The 23,145-nt window shown below is 42.6% G+C and overlaps 1 protein-coding gene across 1 annotated transcript in view; it reads left to right on the forward strand.

The window, feature by feature from the left end:
• The window catches only part of MARCHF3 (membrane associated ring-CH-type finger 3), a 141,953-nt gene that overhangs the window by 100,950 nt on the left and 17,858 nt on the right, over positions 1–23,145 (forward strand). The window contains exons 2-3 of the mRNA XM_081053800.1: positions 2,715–2,958; positions 5,909–6,113. Coding sequence (XP_080909926.1) covers positions 2,771–2,958; positions 5,909–6,113 — 393 coding nt within the window. The 5' untranslated portion in view covers positions 2,715–2,770. The remainder of the gene's footprint in view (positions 1–2,714; positions 2,959–5,908; positions 6,114–23,145) is intronic.

The raw sequence follows: 23,145 nt of genomic DNA on the forward strand, positions 1-23,145 counted from the left end.
GGTGGGATTATGAGTGAGTTTTGTTTTCTTTGTGCTTTTCTGTACTTTCCATAACATATACTTCTTGCTTTTGCAGTGTAAAAAAATTAAAAGCAACAAATCCTGTTTAAAAAGTAAAACTATACTAGCTAGTTATCTGACCGGGTTCCTTGAATGCTCAGTACTTGGTGGTTGAGAAGCCACCAGAGTCCTGACAAAGGCATGGAAGAGGCATCCCTGCCTCTGCCCCCACGTCAGGCCTCGAACAGGACAGGTGTCTGCAGCCCTCTCCCCACTGCGAGGTTCCAAAGGGCTCCTGGGAGAGGCCAGACCGCAGACCCTGAGAGGACTCATGGCAGCCAAGGAGATGGGAAAGGGAACATGCTGGAGTGAGGCCAGCCAGATTCCTCAGGAACAAGAAGGGGATTCCATTCCCATTTGTTTGTCTCCTATGGTCAGGCCTGCTTGACATATGCTTGTTGGGAGGACAGTGTCCTCTCAAGTTCATCTGGAAACTGCGTTTCCATCCTAAAAACCAGTTGATGCACATTTTTCTGGAAATTGGGAAGATCCTGTTTTCCAGATCTGTAGGAGTCGAGTAAAGTATAATAAGTAGAGAACAAACTGATGGTTGCTAGGTGGGAGGGGGATTCGAGTGTGGTAAAGGGATTAGGAAGTACAAATTTGTAGTCACAATATAGTCACAGGGATGTAAAATACAGTATGGGGAACATAGTCAATAATGTTGTAAAAACTATGTATGGTGTCAGGTGGGCACTAAACTTATTGGGGGGATCACTTCATAAATTATATAAATGCCTAACCACTGCAATGTATACCTGAAACTAATATAAAAAAATATTGAATGCCAAATATATATATTTGGCATTCAATATTATTTTAATATATATATTACTATTTTCATATATATATATATATATATATATATATATATATATATATATACATATATATATATATATACACCCTGTTTCCCCAAAAATAAGACCTAGCCAGACAATCAGTTCTAATGCATTTTTGGAGCAAAAATTAATATAAGACCCGGGATTGTATTATATTATATAAGACCAGATCTTATATTATAGTAAAATAAGACCGGGTCTTATATTAATTTTTGCTCTAAAACACGAATTAGAGCTGATTGTCTGGCTAGGTCTTATTTTCAGGGAAACACAGTATGTACACACACACATACACACACACACACACAAAATGTAAAGTACAGCATAGGGAGTACCATCAATTATATTGTAATAGCTGTGTACGGTGTCAGATGTGTAGTAGACTCGTTAGGGTTATCACTTTGTGAGGGATAAAAATGTCTATCTTGTTTTGTACACCTGAAACTAATTTAAAAAAGAAAAAAGTATAATAAGTAGAGACAAATATATCTGGGAGAAGAAAACTCTTTGAGAAATTCCAAAAATGCTCTTAGGGTTGGGGGGTGGATTTATTGAGATTTGGGACCTTGACCATCCAACGTGGTTATTGATGTGAACTCGATCTTTCAAGCAAGCTTGCTGCTGTCTACTGAGGCCAAGCTGTGTCGGACTCAGGAGTTTGAGGCAAACAGGCTGGGCAGAAATGGCCTGTATGGACAGTGAAACTGTGTCATCTCACATTTAGACATAAATAATTCTTCCTGAACGTTTCTATAAAGCCCTCCATTTCTTACACGTCACATCCAGACCTAGTATTGAATGCAGTCGGGTTCCTCCTCCAGTGGGCCTGACAGCTTTGAATTTGAGGTCAAGTTCGATCCCAGACCACACAGATCAGAAACCGAATTCCTAGCAGTCTATATGGCAGACTGTGTGTCAGGGAGGTAAAGCTGTTACTAAGAATGGATTATTTTTAATTGGCAGTAGAGATCTCATTCATCAGTTCCTTCTATTCTCAGACGTGTTCTCTTATAATGATGCAGTGTCCCTGGATTTTAGGTAGTACATAAGAAACAAAACTCATTACTAATGTATTTATTGTGATGCCCATTAGGAAAAAACATAACAAGCTCATGAAACTCGTCATTTCATGAATAACTTTATTTAAGACAGGCTAAAAAATAGGTTAAGTTTTTAAAAGAAGTTAATTTTCAAGACATTAAGTAAATAATTGTATTATGGAACACAGATATGGCAAAAGTCAGAAAGGTGGTACATTAATTGAATGATTCGTGTTTGGCAAATATTGCCCTACAAGGTGCTATTTGGCCAGATTTGTCTTTCTTTTTTTTTTGTTTTCTTTCTTTCTTCCTTTCTTTTTCTTTCTTTTTTTATCTTAGTATCTCAGAATGAAGTTGCATGGAGAATAAATTGTTTACAAGAAAAAATAACGGTAATACTAATGATTCTAGTAAGTTTTAGAGTGTCAACAGAAACATATTTGCTCCTCTGGTGCAGAGCGAGAGAATTGCTGATCTTCTGTTCGGATCTGGCTTCAGAGCCATCATTCCGTCCCTCCTCCGAGAGCAGGGAGCCTAAATGTACACTGACATGCTCGCTGTCTTGTTCATAACCACCGCGGCTGTTTCTTGGGGGCTCTGTGTGTGTACGCATGCGCGCGCGCCCATGTTAAATAGTAACAAGATAATAGGCCACATCTAGGCTACCCCAGTTATTTATATTAAATAATGACATGATGATGTCGGTGGCCTGTAATTCTACATTTCCTATTAACTACTCTGCCCAAGTAAACTGTTTTCTGATCTCTCTTAGATGGAAATCCTGTATGAATGTGGAAGCCATTAGCAGAGTAATTGCTGTCTGTTACCATGACAACCAGCCGTTGCAGTCACCTGCCCGAAGTGCTGCCAGACTGCACCAGCTCAGCTGCGCCGGTGGTGAAGACCGTGGAGGACTGTGGCAGCCTAGTGAATGGGCAGCCACAGTATGTCATGCAAGTTTCGGCCAAGGACGGGCAGCTGCTCTCAACAGTAGTGCGGACTCTTGCCACCCAGAGGTAGTACCACAATTAAAATTAAAATCAATGAATGTGTAATTGATCGGAAGGACTCCGTCAGATGGAAAATGCTTCAGGGAATGTAATTAGTGCTCAGGTCTTTGTGTCAGGTGAGAGGAGGTGCTGGGGTAGGGGGGAAGGCTACACAAGTTCTGTCATGGCTGTTTCTATTCCAACAGGATATAAAGCTAAACTTCATGTTGTCTGGTTTTCCACTTGAAGTCACACTTGCAGGAAGTCAGGCAGGGAGGGATCCTGCAAGACGCAGGGTCACTTGCTTTACCATTGTTATTTTGACATGGCTGCGGTAATTACACTTCTTGTCTCCAGCACTAACAAAGGTAACCGCTCTTTAGAATAGAACAAAGGAGGCACCTCATTTCTGGTGACTGAGCCAAAGTGATTGGATCCGTGAGCAAAACTTTTGCAGTGACATTCCTGGTGTGTGAGCCCATCAGCACTGCCTGATGGCAGCCCTGAGCAGGGCCACTTCGTGGGCACATATCTTCTCTGGTACATCCCCACTTGGGGGGCCTCTTCTATTGCTCTCTCTTTTGCTCCTCATAGGCCCCCACCCGTGATCCTTCACACACACACACCCTTGCCCTATGAAGTACACTATTGTTAAAACCCTCACAGCTTGTCTCCCTTGAGTGATGAGCCAAAGCAAAGCTAAAGGCTCTCAGCAGTCTGGAGATGGCTTCTGCAGGCCAACACTTTGTCCCTGGAGGTCTCCCCTGTGCTGTCACTGCCCAGTGGCAGGTGGACAGCTACAGGCTGCCTGGACAATAGGTACTGCTTGGCTTCTCCAGCTTTCTTTCAAACTACGTAAGTGGGTCTTTGACCTATGAATGTTACATCTATAATCAGCTCTGGGTTTGCCTCCTGATATCAGCGCTGACACTTCTGACCCTGAAATTTGGGTCGGTCACTCCCACCTAGACTGCTTACCTTGGTCTGAGCCATTCAGCCCACCTCCGGTGCAAACACAGGTCCACAGTCTGAGCATGCACCTGCAGCAGGATGACTGGTGGGAGCACAACATTTACTGTTTCCCCTAGCCTGGACATGGTGGCCGCCAGATAAGGGCTCACACACCTGTGCGGGTTGTACGAGTAAACATTGTCCGTGTATTTTCAATTGGTGCTGCTATTGCAAAGGGAAGAAATGGGGGGGGGGATCGAGATGTATTTTCCCACCTCTAGAAAAGCTTCTCACAGTTGGTTAGGACTCAGAATACAATGAGGCAGTGAGCATCATTGCTCATCTGTGAACTGAGACAGATAACTGATGTGCTCCTGTCCCCCTTGCAGCCATCAAACACCTCATCTGATCAAGAAGAACAAGCTGCAGAGCTAAAATGACTTGTGAGCCAACGTGTGTGTGTGTGTGTGTGTGTGTGTGTGTGTGTGTGTCGGGAATTTTTACATGTTCTCCTACCATGTAGTAATGTAAACTAGAAGGTTTTAGAATTTTACATGCATATGGCTCAATGTGAATGAGGGAGGCAAGGAATAATGAGAGAAAAAAGTCAACTCTAAACTTTCTTTTCCTGACCTGAGCCTGAGTAGGTCTTTGGAACAAATGAGGAGGAGATCCTTTCCTCTTTTAATCCCCTTTTAGCCTTCACTCATTCCCAGCGTTATCCCCAGAAAAGCCTGTGGGAAACAGCAGTGTTTCCATTTGGACCAAAATGATGTCAGAGAGAGTGGTGGGCATGAGCCGGGTCACTGCCATCTTTGGAGGACAGGAAGAGGCAGGGGAGGTGGGTAGAGGTTGGTTCTCAGGTTGGCATATACAGTATAAGTATGATGTATTTTAAAATCGAATGCCTAATAAAGGAAAGCTTAAGCAATGTAAGAACCCGTCAATCAGAAAGGGGTAGTCCTCTCACAGGACACAGTATGCATTGAGAAGTAAGGTCACCCTAGTCTGACCCTTCCTTTGGCGCTGACTTATGTGACAAGGGCCATGTTATTTGATTTTCCCTGATCTGAACTTTTTATGAGTGAAAATAGCATTATCTAGGCATTTACTACATACTGGTCCTTATTCTAAGCTTCTAATCTGAGCTATCATTTCTCATCCTCACAATCATCATATGAGGAAGGCACTATTGTTTGTACCCATTTGGGGGAAGAGGAAACTAAAGTACAGGGAAGTGACGTCACTTGCCCGAAATTAGCCAGCTGGTAAGCAGCAGAGCTGGCGTTCGAGCCCAGGCAACTGGACTCCAGAGCCTGCCCCATGAACCACTGCGTTTGGTGCCTTCACAAAATGTGCAGCGGTGGTTTTTCCAAATTAAAGGCTGAGCTCTAGGCAGAGGCCACCTTGGTAGGACATACGCACTACTCCTTCCAGTTTAGTGTCCTTAGCGTCCCAGCGAGCCTCCTAAGAAAGTTCAAAGAACAAACCCGTCACTCAGCTTTTTGTACTACAGCTCAGACTGCACTTCTGTGTGGCAGCTTCAGGGCTGGCTGCCAGCTAACTTCACATTCTCCTACCCTACTGAAAGGTGAAATAAAGGAACCTCGGGGTAGTCCAAAGTGTCCTGGCCGGGTTCAAAAGACACAATTTGTCAAGAAATGACAATTGGCGTCCAAACAATTTCAAAACAATTTCTTTTCTTAATGATGAGGGATGATTTTTATTTTTTGACTGGTAGTTTGCCGCACTACCTCTATATCCAAGGGGAAAGTAACATATTGCTCATTTTCACTCACTTTTGGCCCTGGGCCACTCCCTATTTCTTTATATTGGAAGTAGATGCCCACAGACCCTGGCACTGGCCCTCACTGCCAAGAGCAAGTGTAGATCTAGGGTTTCACAGCAGGTGTCTATTCTGAGCTGCTGCACCAGGAAGGGTCCGAGGGACACAGAGCCAGAGGACGGTCCACCTGGCAGCGGTTTCTAGCCCAGTGACCAGCAGGTGCCCCTCCTTCTCTTGCAGCCCCTTCAATGACCGGCCGATGTGCAGGATCTGCCATGAGGGCAGCAGCCAAGAGGACTTGCTCTCTCCATGTGAATGTACGGGGACCTTGGGGACAATTCATCGGAGCTGCCTGGAGCACTGGCTGTCCTCCTCAAACACCAGCTACTGTGAACTCTGCCACTTCAGGTTTGCAGTCGAGCGCAAACCCAGGCCGTTAGTGGAGGTCAGTAATTGGGGCGCATCCTGAAAACTTAGCTCTAATGAGCAAATGTTGTCTGCTTTTGTGCCCAGGTCACAAACCCTGTGCATTTTCACTAAAGCACAGTAATAGCTCTGTGAGAATGTGGCTGTGAGAGTGTGTGTGTGTGTGCCCACCTACATGTGCATGTGCATGCATGACACAGACCGAGAGAGCTCACTGGCTCACTCAGGAGCCAACAATAGAAAGGTGACCTCGACCTTCCACAAGAGAGTAGAAGAAATCAGTGTAAGGAGAAAGGGGACGTTTAAAGCCTTGGTCTCCATTTTTCTCTCCCTGTGAAGCGGAGCAAAGAGATTACTTTTCTCTTTGCACACCGTCTGTCCACCTTGCTACAACAGATAAATGGGCGTTTGAGTTGCATATTCTGAGTGGTCGTTATGACAAAATACAGCTGCGTCGTGGTCTGAAGCGTTCCATGACCTTGTGTAAGTTACTTCACCTCTTGGAATTACTATGAGGATTAAGTAAATTCATATTTATAAAGCACTTAGAAAAATACTGGGTATCTATGCGAGTGTTTGAATTAAAAAAAAAAATCTCTCCTAGGAAATTATACACAAGTTTTTTTCCACTAATAATCTAGTATTAGAATCTCTTTTCTGAAAAGGTGGCAGTGTCAATGCAGCCAGTAAAATGGCAGGACGTTCTCTTTTATGTTTTAGGAGCCATGTGATTTTTTTTTAGAGGGAGGGTCTGGTCTTGTATTAGCTAGGGGAGTTGGAAAATATCATTAGACCATTTTGCCCTCTCTCCTAACACTCAATTTCTACCAGTCAGTTAAGAATTGGATATTGGCTATAGTAAATATTCTAATACATTATGAGCCAGAACTCATTGAAAGAGACCCAAGACGTTGTGCCTACAGAGCTGCTGAAAACCTCCTCCTTATTTCATCAGCTGACCCAGTGAAACTTTGGCATTAAAACTGAAGCTAGAAATCAAGAAGCCCCTCTTGGAGACTCCTTCAAACAGGGTGTTAGCACCTTGGCACTTAAGGCTCTGGAGAGCTCTGTATATACCGGGGGTGCCAAAAAAATGTATACACATGACTTGTATTCATCTTCTGTTATCAGTATATGTTGTGTATTACAATTTTAATACAGTTTTTGCCTGTCTTAAAATGTGTATACATTTTTTTGGCACCCTCTGTATATTCTCTCGGGTTTGACCTTGACAATTTAATCAGGCCCTCTTACTGGGGCCTATTTTAGCTATGACTTGTTTGCCCAATGGCACAACCTTTATTTGACTTGCCCTGATAAACTCTATGCTTCTTTTAAGACTCTGGGTCCAGTGACCTCTTCATTTAGCCATCTTGCTGCTTGACGACTTTCAGAAATTCGTGTGTATAGAGTGGCCCCCAGAGATCTGGGCCTGTGCCACATTCACTGGGACTTACATGCCAGAACGTCTCTGCAAAGGGGGAAATGTAATTAAATAATAAACAAAGGAGACGAAGAGCTCTTGAGTCCAATGGCAAAAATGGAAAAGAAGCCCATTTCTCCTGTTTAGAAGCTTTTTGGAACTTCCCTGAGTTGATATGGCAGCTTCCCCAGGGAAGCTGACTTCCCAGAGTAGGAAAACCCTGCTTTAAATGGGCTGCATCGAGTGGTCTTCTTTCCTAGTATCTATCCAGTAAAGGAGACTTTTGCTTTGTTTATTAAAATTCCAGTGTATATGTGCGTAATATATAACAAAGGAGGACGTGTGCGCACACGATCACACCTTAGTTTTTCTCAGCTTACACCCATGTGTTGTATCACCCAGTGAACCCTTTGACTTTCAGAGATGGAAACATGTACCCCACACAGTCATTTCTTCTGAGTTTCCTTTGTTGGGCCACAGACAGACTCCAGGATCTTCGGCTACTGTCATTAAATGAGGAAACAAGGCAAATGACCTTGAGAATGTGTGAGGTGCTCTGCAAGATTTAGGACTTCACCTACAAAAACTTAACCCAAATGGTCGCCGGTGGTGAAATTTTCATTGCACAAATGGAATGTGACATTTTTCAGAGTTAATGATGATTGAACAAGTTGAAAGTGAAAGGCAAACCTTCTCAAACCAGGGGAGGCTGGCCGTTTGATCTTCCCATGGCGAAATGAACTTGCTATATGACCATAAGCAATAAGAAAGAAGCTGTCTTTGGTTTCTCAGCTGGAGGACAAATGAGAACCAGGTGCAGGGAACTTTTTAAACAGATGACATTACTAATTGACTTTTCCCCTCTTATCAAAGGGAGGGTTTATTCACAGCGAGTACTGCTTCTCAATACATTTACCTCCAGAAAAATATGAATCTTTTTAGTCAATCAGCAAACCCCGCCAATTTGGATTAAGCATTAGGCGTACTGTTACTTTATTTCTCATTTTCACTCTTTTTAATTGCTTTAATCATTACTTTATTTACCAGTTGGATCTGCCATCTCATTAAAGCAAGAAAATTCCATAACATTTAATTTCAAAATCGATGTGGTAATAACAGCTCCTGTTGCTAGAGGAAGTGGTTGAAAAAAACATTTATAAATTTTATTTATTGGCATCCCGACGTTAACATTGGTCAGAATTACTTTAACGCCTCAGACTCCCCCTCTTCAGTAAACTCTCTCAGCCCTTCACTCAGCATAGCCCTCCATCCTCCTTAACCCTACCCTTCCTTCTGAAGACACTCTCCTTCCCCTTCACTTCCTTTCCTGCGTGCAGTTAGATGTTCAACCCAGGGTTGGTGGCTCTACATGAGCTGCTACATAGTCTTCCCTCCACCCCCTACAAAAGGGTACATTGCTGCTCATAATGACCAAATCAGTGGGCTGGGTTTTATTAGCACCTATAAACTGAATTTCACCTTCCCACTTTACCACTGACCAGCTGAGTGGAGTGGCTTAGTTTCTCTGAGCAGCAATACAGATAGAGGAAGGTGAGCTAGCAGCTCTCCCTGATATCTTCGGTCTCTATTAGGCTCTATAAACCTAAAGGCCCAAGACTAAAGTTCTTGTGTAAAAAATGCATTCTACACTTAAAATGATCCATTTTATGGTATGTAATTTATATTTCAATAAGTTGATTGAGTGTGTGTGTGTGTCTACTTACCTACCTACTTACGTGTCTACCTACATGACCAGACTACATCCTTTAGTCTCTTTTGGTAACTTAATTGCCAATGTTATACCCAAAATATTTTCTTTTTTGCTAGGTAAGCCAGTAGAACAAAAGCTAGTTTCAACCCAAGAGCTACACCCAGACCATGTAGTTTATTCAGATCTGGGTGAATTTCCTCAAGAGTCCAGGTAATATAAATCTCATAAGGTCTGTGTCCAATCAAGTAAAGCTCAAAAGGAAAACATTCCAACTGTACATAGCCAGAAGGAAGAACAGATATAACACACACACATTTTAAACCTACACAGCTAGCACTTCTCTCATGAAGAGTACATATTTTTTGTTGATGATGGAAAATGTACCGAGTAGCAATTTATGAGATGAATGATCCCCAAGAATAATGACATGGTAGGATGCAGTAAACAGACATCCACTAACCATAACAGGATTCCCTGAATGACCAGCTTGGGTGGTTTTATGGTCTCCTTCCTGCTGGTTTTCACTTTTCCTCATTTCTTTCTGAGTTGAACTCTGATACTATTTTTTTTATAAGGGTAAAATACAGCAAACCAATAAAAATGCCATGACGTGTTCCCAAAAATTGTGCACCTCGACTCCAGTCTATTGCTGTGATTACACATCTGACAGAGCAATTTGCCAAGAAGTCCACCTTACTATGTGCAAATAGCGCACTTTCATCATCAGTTCCTGGGGATGGGAGTTTTTGCCACTGGCTTTCCTACGACGTGTATCGGTAACACGCAGCCTTGCCTGGGAAACTCATGCAGTAATAGATCAGCTCAGCAATGTCACGATTAAAATGAAACAGCCAGGAAATGGTGGAAATCTGGAGGAAAGGCTGTCCAGGATCTGATCTTCCTCCAATCAGGGAGACATGGTGATTTTTCACAGAGGGAGTGATTAGGTTTCTGTATTCCTATTTCCTTTACCCAAACCCAGCTGACTGATAAGAATTGTATGAACAATTTAAAAGTTGTTCCCTGTGAGTCAGGGATTTAGCTAAATTGAAACTGAGCGTGTTTTCACACATATCAGTTGCTCAGAGTAATGGGATGTAAAGCTAGGAGATGAGAATTAGGGATTTTTTCAAGCTTTTTATTTATGATTATTTTTATAAGTCACTGGGGGGAAATGGCCTTAAAGTATGCCCTGGATTCAGTGTAAATCTCCAGCTACACAACAGGGAGCAGAGCTGAACTGCTGTGGAGAAACCACTTTGTGCCTTGGCACTTGCTATTTAATAGATTTAAGACTTCTTTTGAACCCTCCTAATACGTACATAACATATCAGACTTAGCTGGGGACATTGCTCGACTCTTATTGTAGTGGGTTTTGTTTTGACTTGATATATTCATTTAAGTAAAAACGTGAGCTCTTGGCTCCAGAGTATTCATTTTCATCAGCAACCCCTTGTACCCTTGGCGTAATTAGAAAATGACACTGTAGAGGATATAACCTGACTCGAGGAGCTGCCCAGGCGTGAGGACCTCCTATCCTGTTCCTCGAAGGAAGACGGACGAGCTCCCCTCTTCATTCCAGCTCGTGAGAGCAGCCCACCGAGTAAGGTGTGCAGACCATAATCACAGCGTGTGACAGGCAATCAAAAAGCATCTGCTCATTAAATAAATGGATGAATGGAGAACCTCCCCTCCCCCAACTGCAAGCCATATATCATAGTTTTGGCCTGTGGTTGTAAATCCAAGAAACTGACCCCTTGCCCTCCCAGTTTAAGACAGACTCGGTGGGACAAGGGCTTATATAACACAAACTAGCACCACTGGTTTGAGCAACACTGCAAATGCAGTGATTCTGACAAATCCTTTTTCCCACCCTGTCATCAGTCCTCAATCAGGTTTTAAGGAATGGTGGGTGGTAGAAGCGCTTCAGGCATTGTAACTGGTGAGGAGGACATGTCCACCACAGAGCTTAGCAGGGAAAGCTGGCCTGAGTTAGAGAAATGTGGTTGAGAGTGGGGAGGACCAGGCCAAATCAGAAAGATTCAGGCCCAGCTAGCATTCGTCAAGCTTTCAGAAATCCAAGCACTTTGCAAGCAAACACTTCCCCACAGCCTCGGAGGCAGGAGGAAGCGGGGGTGAAGATCATATTACCTATTTGTTAGATGAAGAAACAAGTTTCTGGTGGTGATGTGAGGTCAACATCCCTCAGCAAGAAAAAATAAGACGGTCTCCTGTCCTTGCATTCAGCCCTCTGCCTCCTACTCCATGCTGTGTTCTGGAGAGACAAGAGAAGGCCACACCCCAACATCTGTGAAATGGGATGTGGAGGGGATTCGGTTGAGTCCATTAGGAGTTCCCGCACCCCACTCTCATGTCCACCACAGACTGTCGCCACCAGACCTCAAGGGTGGTGGACACAGGTAATCCGTGCTCTGCCCCCCAGGGCTTCTCAGGCCCCTCCTTTCCCTCTACTGGAGGCAACTTTCCCACCGGATCCAGGTGAGGCTAAGGCCCCACAAAGCAGAATGAGGAGCTGTAGCACGAAGGACAAAGGAAATGTCCAGTACAAGAAGGGGAGAGTGCAAGCGACTTTGTGTCTGTTTCATGGCTAACAGAACAGAGGCCCTCCCCTGAGTGAAATCTTTGCCAGCAACTTTTCCAAGCAGACTCAACGTCACAACTGTGGCTGCTGGTCCGTAACTAGTACTCCCAGCACTGGGCTGACAGCAGGGAGCCTTGGATTCCTGTCCTGGCCCTGCTACGACCTGCACCAAGACTTGAAGAAGTCATTTCTCCTCTTTAGGCATGACCTTCCTCACCTGTACAATCAAGCAGAACTCACTGATGACCTCATTCGGACACACAGGTGTACTTTATTGAATTAACATTTAAAAATAATTTGAATGAATGCCTCGAGGTGGGACATGCACGCGCCAGGTCCCCCTTTTGCTTTTACGCACCCGGCCCTCTTCACCCTCTTGCATTTCCTGCCAACTATTTACAGTTGAGGTTCCAGAATCAGGTGACCTCTGCCACCTTTAAGAGTTCCCTAATCCTACGTGCAATACAGCTTTCTTTCAGGGTAATATAAACTGAACCTAATGATTTAAGTGAGCTGACATGGCTGGTTTGTTATCACAAGGTAAGGAAACCACTAAGAGACAGTGAAAGAACAACAACAGTTCAAATACCTTGCACTCGCAGAATGCCTTAGCATGGGCCAAACACTTCCTTGACCTCTGGTAAGGTCGCTGAGTAGGCCACCAGCCTCCAAGTGGACTCGGGTCACCATCCTTTGTGCCAGTGCTTGAGATGACATGCCTGATGACCAAACTCCAGCAATCCTTGGTCCTGTAGTTGCTCAGCCTTGAATTTTTCTCTTGGGTTTGGTGGCTAATTTGGCAGTTACTCCTTTACTTAAAGCTTAGTTACAGAGCAACTGTTTTAAGGTATCTATTCAATTCACAGCTTGCTTCATTAAAAATTGCTTCATTAAAGAAGCAAGCCAGCCGAAGTATTCACATGGCCATGCCAGATGGAAGTGAGCTAACTGCTTGGTGCCTGTGTTTTTAGCCCATCCACAGCTAGTAAAGGATTAATTTGGAGGGGAAATCCAGTTCCATGCATAAAAGCAACTACATGACCAGATTCTATTATTTTAAATTGTATGGATACTTGCAATGAACTTGAGTTGAAATGCAGATTAGAATCCATGTTCTCAAGTGGACCTTTTTTGGTCCTAGTAGCTACCCCTATCCAGATGTGTAATACTAAGAATTGTTCCACAGAACTTTCTTATTTTAATTATTGTGGTTTTTTTAATACAAGGGAGGACAAAGAGTCATATAGCAAACAGATCTGTACCCACCACCTGGAATTAACAAATGTTAGCGTTTTGTTAGCTACATAATCTTTCAAAGGAACAAGTCTCTTGGGGCGGAGGGCAGAGAGAAAATGTCTATAGTCTTTGCTAATTCATCTTCAGGTGGTCTCAAACACAGGAGAAAATTCAGCCAGGTTTTCCGTAGGCACATCTGTGCCAAGAATAAGAAGAGGCAAACAAAAAGAGACGGATAATGTGAAAGATTCCAGAGCCTTTGAGCTGATTCCAAAAGTGAGAACAAATAGTGCAGCCGGTGTTGAACACCAAGGGGTCCGCGGGTTTGAACTTTGCAAGGCAGACAATTACAAGTTATCATTTGGGAGTTTGGGATGATGGTGGAGGAGGTGAGGTTGTCCCTGGGCAGCTGGGGGGAAATCTTTCTAAGGGGGAGTCTGATAGAGGAGCAGTGAAATGTCACTGAATGACTGAGGACAGCTGCTAATCATCTTGCTCCTAAATCCTGCTGAAATAACAAGGCACTATTACCGTGTTTCTCTGAAAATAAGGCCTAGCCAGACAATCAGCTCTAATGTGTCTTTTGGAGCAAAAATTAATGTAAGACCTGGTCTTATTTTACTATAATATAAGACCGGGTATGATATGATATGATATGATATGATATGATATGATATGATATATGATGTTATATGATATGATGATATGATATGATATGATATGATATGATATGATATGATATGATATGATATGATATGATACTGGATCTTACATCAATTTTTGCTCCAAAAGACACATTAGAGCTGATTGTCCCTCTAGGTCTTATTTTCGGGAAAACACAGTAGCTCCCAGGAACTGCCCTGTGTGGGTACCAGGCACCGTGTTGAACAGAAGACAGATCTAAACTAGGGAAGCCTTCATGCAGATTACAGATGCAGAGTTAGAGGTTTCAAATGCATAAAACTCCCCACTGAGGGCTTCTGCCAGCACTCTCCAGCCTCTCCAGTTTTAAGTGTCAACGACTGACACTTTTAACTCCAAAGAAAGAATACACGTTTTTAAACACATTAAAGGTGTGAAATATTGTGAGCACTACATGATTATGGTTAAATGCTGCCTAATAGACAACTGAATGCAAATAAGTAAAGTGAAGAAGAAGCTTCAGTTAGGCAGCGGGAGATCGGTGACCTTTTATTCACTGAATAACACCCTGCTATGCATGTTCTGTGCTCAGAACTTCATTTTCTAGAAAAGGCACAGATCTGGACATGACACTCCAATCCAATGGCATTTGTTCTATCTATTTTTATCCTTAAGATGTTCACACCCCAATGTTTTTCCTTCTTAAATTATTTACCCATTTTCCTGGCAAAGGGAAAATATTACATGCTATATACACTTTATATAACCATCTTATTTTAATGTCTTGGGGATCCCAATAACGGATATTATCCCATTTTGTAAATAAGGAAGCTGAGACTCTGAGATGTTAAGTCACTCTTCAGAGATCTTCAATACTTACAGCCACAGGGCTAATAAGTGGGGAAAGCGGAAGAATCCTGCTCCCTCTGGCTCCATAGTCTGTGCCTTTCCACCACACTTGGCTTCTTTCTTCCTGGCTCAAAAGTACTTTCTTTCACTTGTTCATTGATGCAAACAAGTTCAAGTACCAAGTACACACAAAACTGAGGGCTTTTTCACCAATACCCATCCTTTCTAAAGGACTAGATCTACTTCAGAAAGAGGAGAATAAAAAATAAATAAATGTTAATGAAAGCCCTGATTTCCTCTTGATGTTGAATTCCTTTATTAAATCCCGAGCTGTTACTGGGGAGGGAGGGATGAAGAGGCAGAGCACAGAGAATATTTAGGGATGAGATCCTATTCCGTACAATACTGTAATGTTGGATATGTGTCATTATACATTTGTCCAAACCCATAGAAAGTATGCCAAGAGCAAACCCTAATGTAAAGTATGGACTTTGGGTGATAATGACGTGTCGAGGTAGGTTCATCAGTTGTAACAAATGTACCACTGTTGGGGGAGCGGATGTTGATAATGGGGGGGCAGATGTTGATAATGGGGGGGCTGTGCATGTGGGGACAGGGGAGATATGGGAACTCTGTATTTTCCACTCAAGTTTGCTATGAACCTAAAACTGTTCTAAAAATTAATTCTACTAACAGCAACAACCCAAGCTGTGCCAGACTGAGTGTTGGAATAGCAGAATGGCATTTCTTCTCTGTGCCTCTTTATACTCTAATCTAGCTGAGAAATGAAGCTCTCAGGTACACCACCCTATTAGAAACCAGAAAAGTTATTCTCAGTTTCCAAGGGACTTTCTTTTTTTTCTTCTCATCCAGTTACTATTTCCTCTGTCTTTGAGTCTTCATTTGACCAAGTCATAATGTCACCAATTTCTTCTGAGATTTCCCTAACGGAGATATTATTAGAAAGCCTGGTAAGCCCAATATTGTTAAGAGCCCTTCCTCACCTTTCACGAATGGTTATGAAGGTTAATCCCTCATGACATGGTTATCCACACTTGTGAGGTAAAAATCTTTCAAAACTGTCATCTAGGTAATTCAGATTGGTAAAACTGGTTTTACAACTCATGAAAGAAAACACTGGTTTTTCTCTTGAATTATTTGTATAATTGCCTCAATGCTGTGCTGACTTTTGTGACAGGTGCAGCAGATTGGGGAAAGATAAGAAAGACTCCTGTCGGGTCTTGTGGCTTTGCTCTCCTCCTTCATTTTTCACTGAATGTGTTTCTATGCCATGCCTCATCACTGCCTGCTTTCATTCTTGAAGAGGTAGGGACCCTGTGAAATGGTCTGGGATGAAACCGTTTCTTCTCAATCCATTATTACTGAGTTAGAGGGGTACGCTTACACTGTGTGATATGTGATATGTGAGAGGAAAATTATGTTTGTGCTTGTATAACATGAAAGAGGGGAAAAAGCTTTGAAACTCTTAGTTTAGAATACAGAAAACCAGGTTTAATTCTTAGTTGTGCCACTCAGGAAGATGTGTAAAGATTTGTTTGTGAAGATTGAAGTCAGATTAAAAGAAGAAAATGAAGAATTTTCTACACATTATTTTATCACTGCTTCACCTCCAGTGATGCTATTAGAAACAGAAAGTTGGAATAAATTGTGAGGTTCAAAATCTATTGAGGCTTTGAGGGAAATGGCTAATAGAGCACATATGAAATGCTGGCAAGTAGGAGCAGCGGGAAGTTAAAATAAAATCTACAGGCATTTAAGGACTTATATCTGGGAAGAATCACTAAAAGCAAAAGCTGGAAGATGAAAGGAACATAACCACCATCCTAGAAAATAATGCAGCCCTTCTGTTTCCAAAGTCTTGTTCTTTGCATTAAGCTGGTAGATGATGGGAGAAAAGGCTTGAGAGATGGAGGTAATAAAATGGCTCCAGTATTTTTCTAAACACTGGCTCATCTGCTTAAACTCTGTGACTTTAATGTTGAAACCCAGAAGTCATTCATTCATCAAATTATACATGTTTTCAGCTGTTGATAAGACGTACCTAACAGATAAATATCTGAAAAATAACCCTATTAGAAGAAGATGTGTCAAGGCAAAAGGAAATATCTACAAACCAGAATCCATGCAGGATGGAGGGATTTTTTTTTAGGGAAATCTACAGGACACTTCAATTATTTTTGACCAAGGGGGTTTTCCAGTCTCAGATTTTTGAAACAGCTTTATTGAGATATCATTCACATACCGTACAGTTCAGTGACACTTAGTATATTCACAGTGTAGTGTGACCATCACCACAAGTCAATTTTAGAACATTCTCATCACCCTGAAATGAAACCTCACTGTCATGCAGGGTGTCATGCAGGGTCTGTGGTCCCGCTCCCCACATAAGAACGCAGGATATGGTGAGGCCAAAAAGGAACACCCACGGAGCCATAGATAGGGGAGTCATACCACTATAGTCTCGCTGGCGGCTGGGTTGGAGACACAGGAAACAGGAGTCACACGATCCGCAACCCTCACTCTGCCACTTGCTAGCTCAGCCACCATCTTCTTGCTAGCCCCCATTCTCTGCTAGCGTAGCCACAGCAGTTATATGAGTGGCCAATGGCTCACTGGTTACAGCTGACCGCCAACTAGCCACAGCTGATGGCCATTTTCTACCTGAGCCAGCACCTTTCCACGTAAGGCCGAGAGCCTGGAAACTGCACTCCTGGCTCTGTGCCCACACTCACGCACTTCAGCCTTCATTCTCCAGTCCTCCCACCCCCACCCTGTCCCTTGTCCCAGCCCTAGGCAACCACTAATCTATTCTATATCTGTATGGATTTGTCTATTCTGCACATTTCCTATAACTGGAACTCTACAGTAAGTATGTGGTCCTGTGTAACTGGCTTCCTTCACTTACCATAAAGTTTGCAAGGTCTAGTATCAGATTTCATAGAAAAATGTATCTTAACCTTTCTTACTGTAATTTTATTTAGTTTTGATTCCTTCTTCATATCCTATTTACCTTAATGTACTGCTACTACTAGTTACCATTTATTGAGTCCTCAACCTCTGCCACTGTTCCAAGCACTTTACCATTCTGCCATTTGTTAGGTATAACTATTTTCACTTTAGAAGTAGGAAACTGGCACAGAGATGTCTGGTTTTTTCCCCCCTTTTCCTTATCAGTTTGTGGGATGAAATCCTGTTCATTTTTCACCTTTTTTTTTTCAAAGATTTTATTGGGGAAGGGGAACAAGACTTTATTGGGGAACAGTGTGTACTTCCTGGTCAAGTTGTTGTCCTTTCAATTGTTGTTGTGGAAGGGGCAGTTCAGCTCCAGATCCAGTTGCTGTTGTTAGTTACAGGGGGCGCAGCCCACCATCCCTTGCAGGAGTCGAACCAGCAACCTTGTGGTTAAGAGGATGCGCTCCAACCAACTGAGCCATCTGGGAGCTCAGTGGCAGCTCAGCTCAAGGTGCCGTGTTCAATCTTAGTTGCAGGGGGCAGATCCCATTATCCCTTGAGGGAGTCGAGGAGTCGAGGAGTCAAACCGGCAACTTTGTGGTTGAGATCCCACTGTCCCATGTGGGAATTGAACCCGCAACCCTCGGAGTTAGGAGCATGGAGCTCCAACCACCGGGCCGGCCCCCACTTTTTTATTGTATGGTAATAATTTGTACATTAATTTTTTTGGTCTGAATTTTTATCATTTTTGCTCAATGAGAGTCCTTTTCTTCCTTTAATCCAACTAATTTCATTTGGTTGCTTCCTTGATTCTGCTGCCCCACAACTACACAATTATTTTGTGACCTGGGTTAATTTTTTTTTAACCAGTGTCAACAGGGAAATGATGAATTCTCAGAAGGCAATCAAATCCTACTATCCATATTCTTAAATTCATCAAACCTCAGAAAGCTGGACTGGACCAAGGAGTTTAAGACAATTTGGAGAAATGCTCTAGAAGAGTGCTTCTTCCCATGAGATATACTTGAGAATCTGACAAAAGCTTGAACTCTTATGATGAATAGAGACCACTGTATTGTACTATAATTATTTTCAAACCTTCTGAGAGACTAGAGCTTAATTATTCCAATCACTAAAAGAATGAATAATTATGTAATGTGATAGAGGTGCTAAATATCACTACAATGGCAATCATACTATAATATTAAATGTATCAAATTAATATATTGTACACCTTAAATATATAAAATGCTGTATATCAAATATATCCAATTTTTTAAAACATATTTGTCATGCAGGGTGTCACGTGGGGTCTCAGCTCCTGCTCCCCACATAAGAACGCAGGATGAGGCTAGGCCAAAAGGGAACACCCACGGAGCCATAGATGGGGGAGTCAGACCACTATGGTCTCACTGGAGGCTGGGTTCACACGACGTGTGACCTGCTATCCGTTTTGCTGCCAACTGACCGACTCTCCTTCATTCTCCTTCACTCTCCTTCACTCTTTTTCACTCTCCTCGACCTCCCTCCATAGCCACAGCAGTTATATTAGTGACCAATGGCTCAATGGTTGCAGCTGACGGCCAACTAGCCACAGCTGACGGCCACCCACCACCTGAGCCAGCACCTCTCCACATGAGGCCGAGAGCCTGGAAACTGCTCTCTCTCTCTGGGGCTCTGTCCCCACAATATTATTGAAGGTAAAAAAGAAGCTTGTACTCTCTCCCCTGAAGTACACAGACATCCAGTGTTCAAATACATTTTCAAAGGAGACACAGGTTTTCTGAAGCCCTACACCCTAAGTCAGGGACCCCTGGTCTAGGAAAATGGTTATGTAAATTTTAAGGGAGCACATAGATCTTCCAAAAATGTCTCCTACATCCTTCAAATATTGTAAGCATGAAAGGTAAGGGAGGCTTTTCAACACTTCACTGCAAGTTCCCTCTATGAGGAGACCATGTTATAATTGTGTGGGTGCCACAACAGTGGATATGATTTGCTAGTCTTAAAGGCACAGCTAGTGATTTCGTTTGTACATGTGCAGGACTGGGCTAGTTATTAACTTGGATTCTTCCATGGTTGGCTTGGTTCTGCCTTGGGGACACATAGAGGGCACATGTCTCAGGATCGTTCAAGCTAAAAAGATATGTGTGTCTCCAGTTGGAGCAGAGCTTTCCCACAGGCAGGAACTGTGTTCATAGAGCTGTTGTCCTACTTGCCCTTCTATAAATGCCAGTCCTTGATGTCATGGCCCATGTTGTTTGAACTATCGCCCCTACCCCTTAAGGTCTTCCCTGAAGATAGCTCTGTGCAATTTGTAGCAAAATGGTCTGCAAACGTTGAACAGAACCAAGAGAAGTAACACTGGTAAAATAGAAAACGTTGCCTCCCCTCATATAACACCTGATATATTTTTATCTGGTATTCTGATATTCTGGGCCCTACACTTAATGAAGGATATCCAAAAAGTCCAGGAGAGCACTATATACACAGATGGCTGGGTTGACCTGGATAGAAAGAGGGAGACTCTGTAGATGTGAGGAGGCTAAGGAAGCGTATGTTTGAAATCTTTAAAAATCATGAACTGCTTAGATAATGTAAGCAGGGACTGTGTGGAATGATCCAAATTACTTGAATGCTGGTGAGCTCCCTTTGAAATTTGAGGTGGGGGCATTTTGAACAAAAATAAAGAGGTGCCACCAAATACTACGGCTCATGGATTTAAGCCATTGCCTCAAGGGGAGCCTTGAGAGACTCTAGATCCTTTCATTGCTAGGACGTGTCTAGTGTCAGCAAGGTCAGCAGGCTCTCCTAAATATTTGGGGTCCTTTTTGGCAGCGAAACATTGGGCTGTAAGGGACTGTGAATCTGACATTCCCTCTCTTCTCACAGTACTTCCACCTAGAAGAAATTCTTCTCTTTCTCACAGCGCTCCCATTCTCGCTTGCTTTGGGAGTATGTGGCCGTGGTGAGAATGTCTCTTCCATCCTCGGTTTCACAGTGTGTGGGATTTCATTGAAATCCCTCCACCACGCTCTGCTTGGATAGTTTCCATCCTGACATTCTCACCGCATCTGAGGAATACAGATTTTTAAATGTGGTCCCATTCTGAGGATCTGGTTTTGAATTTGATTTCTCCCTATTTTCTTTAAACATCCCCAATGATCAAAATAGGGATTTATTATCCATATTCATGCTATTCATCATATTCTTGTATTTCATCTGGTATTCCAGTTGGGGCTTTTCCTTGGGACGTTGTCCTGGCACCTTGCACTCTGTGATCCTGTCCTTCTGCGGAAAATAATTATTCAAAGCTTCTGAAACCCTGACTCCAGCAGCAGGCCAGTAGAGAGGGTGTCAGACACCAGCAACTTTACTGGCTGGAGGTCCAGGGGCCCTATAAGAGCCAGAATGAAGCAGGGCCCAGGGGACAGGGAGCTGTTCTTTGTGTCCTGTTTATAAATGACGACACAGCACGAATCCATTGTCTCCCAAAGTAAATCATTTCTATTTCTGGCACTGCGCATCTTATTTATCAATTTCTTCTGGAAACTTCTGTTTTCTTGCTCTCCATCCTCTCTTGGTTATTTATCTCCTCGTCTTAGGTTTTTGGCTTTACGGTGAGCACATATGCCACGTAATTCTGCAACATCGTCTCATATTTCAGATCAGCAATCTGCATTTGGCTGTGATCACTTCTACACACAGATGATCTAAAACAGTTAAAGAGAAATGATTCCCATTTTGCTTATATCTGAAGTTGCAAATGAATATATCAAATTATTTTGTCATCTAATCGTGCTGTGCTGCTAATATTATCTTTGGAAATTTTCAAACCATTGGTGTGGGTATGAGTAGTATTTGTTTAAATAATGCCTGAGCCAAATTATAATGTCCTAGAAACAAATATGGTATTTATGGAGTGTTATAGCCCATTAATTGACTTATTGGCCTCAGTCCTTCAGGGAGTGTCACAAATCTCCAGGGTGTCCTTGAATGTGACTCATGCTTCAGCCAAATCACAGCTGTGAATACCAGAACAACTGCTAAGCATGTGTCTACAGCAAAAATTCCTTTGCTGTATCTGATCAGAAGAGTCAGGGTGAGTGGTCCTATCTATACAGAGGGTGACAAAAAAAAATGTAGAAATTTTAAGAAAAGAAAACTGTATTAAAATTGTAATAATCAATATATACCAATAACAAAAGATGAACACAAGTCACATTTGACTTCTGCAATTACAAGAGGTGCTCAAAGTGGTTACCATCAGCGTCCAGACACTCTGATTATGGCAAAATACTTCTTGAGTAACATTGACCAAAGTGTCCACTTGTATACATTTTTTTTGGTATCCCCATTATATGTCTGTATTTTAGTTAAACTCATCTGATTTCTACCCAAAGCGATCCTCTGGTTTGGAAGGCTTTATATATTGCTTCAGCTAATACTTATGAAGCACAAATTAAATATTTTAGGAAATGGGGATATAACTGTGAAGAGGCCAGAAGAATGTTGTATACTAATAGAGCTTACCTGCTAGGGAGACAGACATGGTAGAAACAAGAACCGGTAAATAAGTAAAAACATGATTTTTGATCGTGATAATAGTGATAAAGGAAGAAACAAGTTGTTGTGGTAAAAAATGACTGGGGTAAGAAAATGCATGGTGGTTTGTGAAGGCCTCTCTGAAGAGATGACATTCGAGCAGAGACAGAACCCAGCCCCTGAGAATGTCCCAGCCACGGGAAGAAGAGTTCCAGACAGAAGGAACAGCCACCGCAAAGGCTCTGAGGCAGGCAGTTCAGTCTTTCTGAAACAGGATAAAACACTGCTGAGGAGCATTATTTGAGAGGTCAAAGGAGCTAGATCCTAGATGCTTAAACTATTCTGTCGTGGACCCCTTGACAGTCTGTTGAAACCTATAGATCCCTTCTCAGAATCGTTTTTAATTACGTACGACAAAAGATATAGGAATGGAATGAAAACCAATTACCTTATAATTAAGCATTTAAAATATTGAAAAGACAAAGTTGCGATAAAAATGTAAGTGCTTCTTTAACATTTTGTGGCAGATCTGATAACTATGAAGTAGTGAAATGTCACGATAACTGCAACAATTCTAATGTGATAGGAAATAGTTGTGATTTCTATTGGTGACAAAGTCATAGGTACTGACTTTGTACCCATCACAGAGATTTTCTGCATAACTCAGTGAAATGCAAAATTTCAATTAAAGGTTGTGAAAATAAAGATGCGATTTTTTTCCCCCATCCAAATATCACAGATCCCTTGAATCCTATCCTCGGCCCCATTGGGCTTGTGGAGCCCAGGTACAAACACCTGGAATACATCACGCAGGACTTTGTGGGCCATGGCAAGGCTAGGGAGACTAAGTGCAACGCAGCGCCTGTGGGGAATTTTAAGCAAGAGAAGTGATGTGATCTTGCTGCTTTAGTAATACTGGATTCTAGGGTAACGAGGATACAGGAGCGAGGAGGCTCAGGTGAGAGATGAGGAAGAGTAGTGGCATTAGAGAGAGAAAGAGAGAGATGTGGACGTGTTCAAGATGTGTTCTGGAAGAAGTGACAGGACCTGCTGATAGACTGGGTATAAGG

The sequence above is a fragment of the Rhinolophus hipposideros genome (assembly GCF_964194185.1).
Source record: "Rhinolophus hipposideros genome assembly, chromosome: 7".
Classification (NCBI taxonomy): domain Eukaryota; kingdom Metazoa; phylum Chordata; class Mammalia; order Chiroptera; family Rhinolophidae; genus Rhinolophus; species Rhinolophus hipposideros.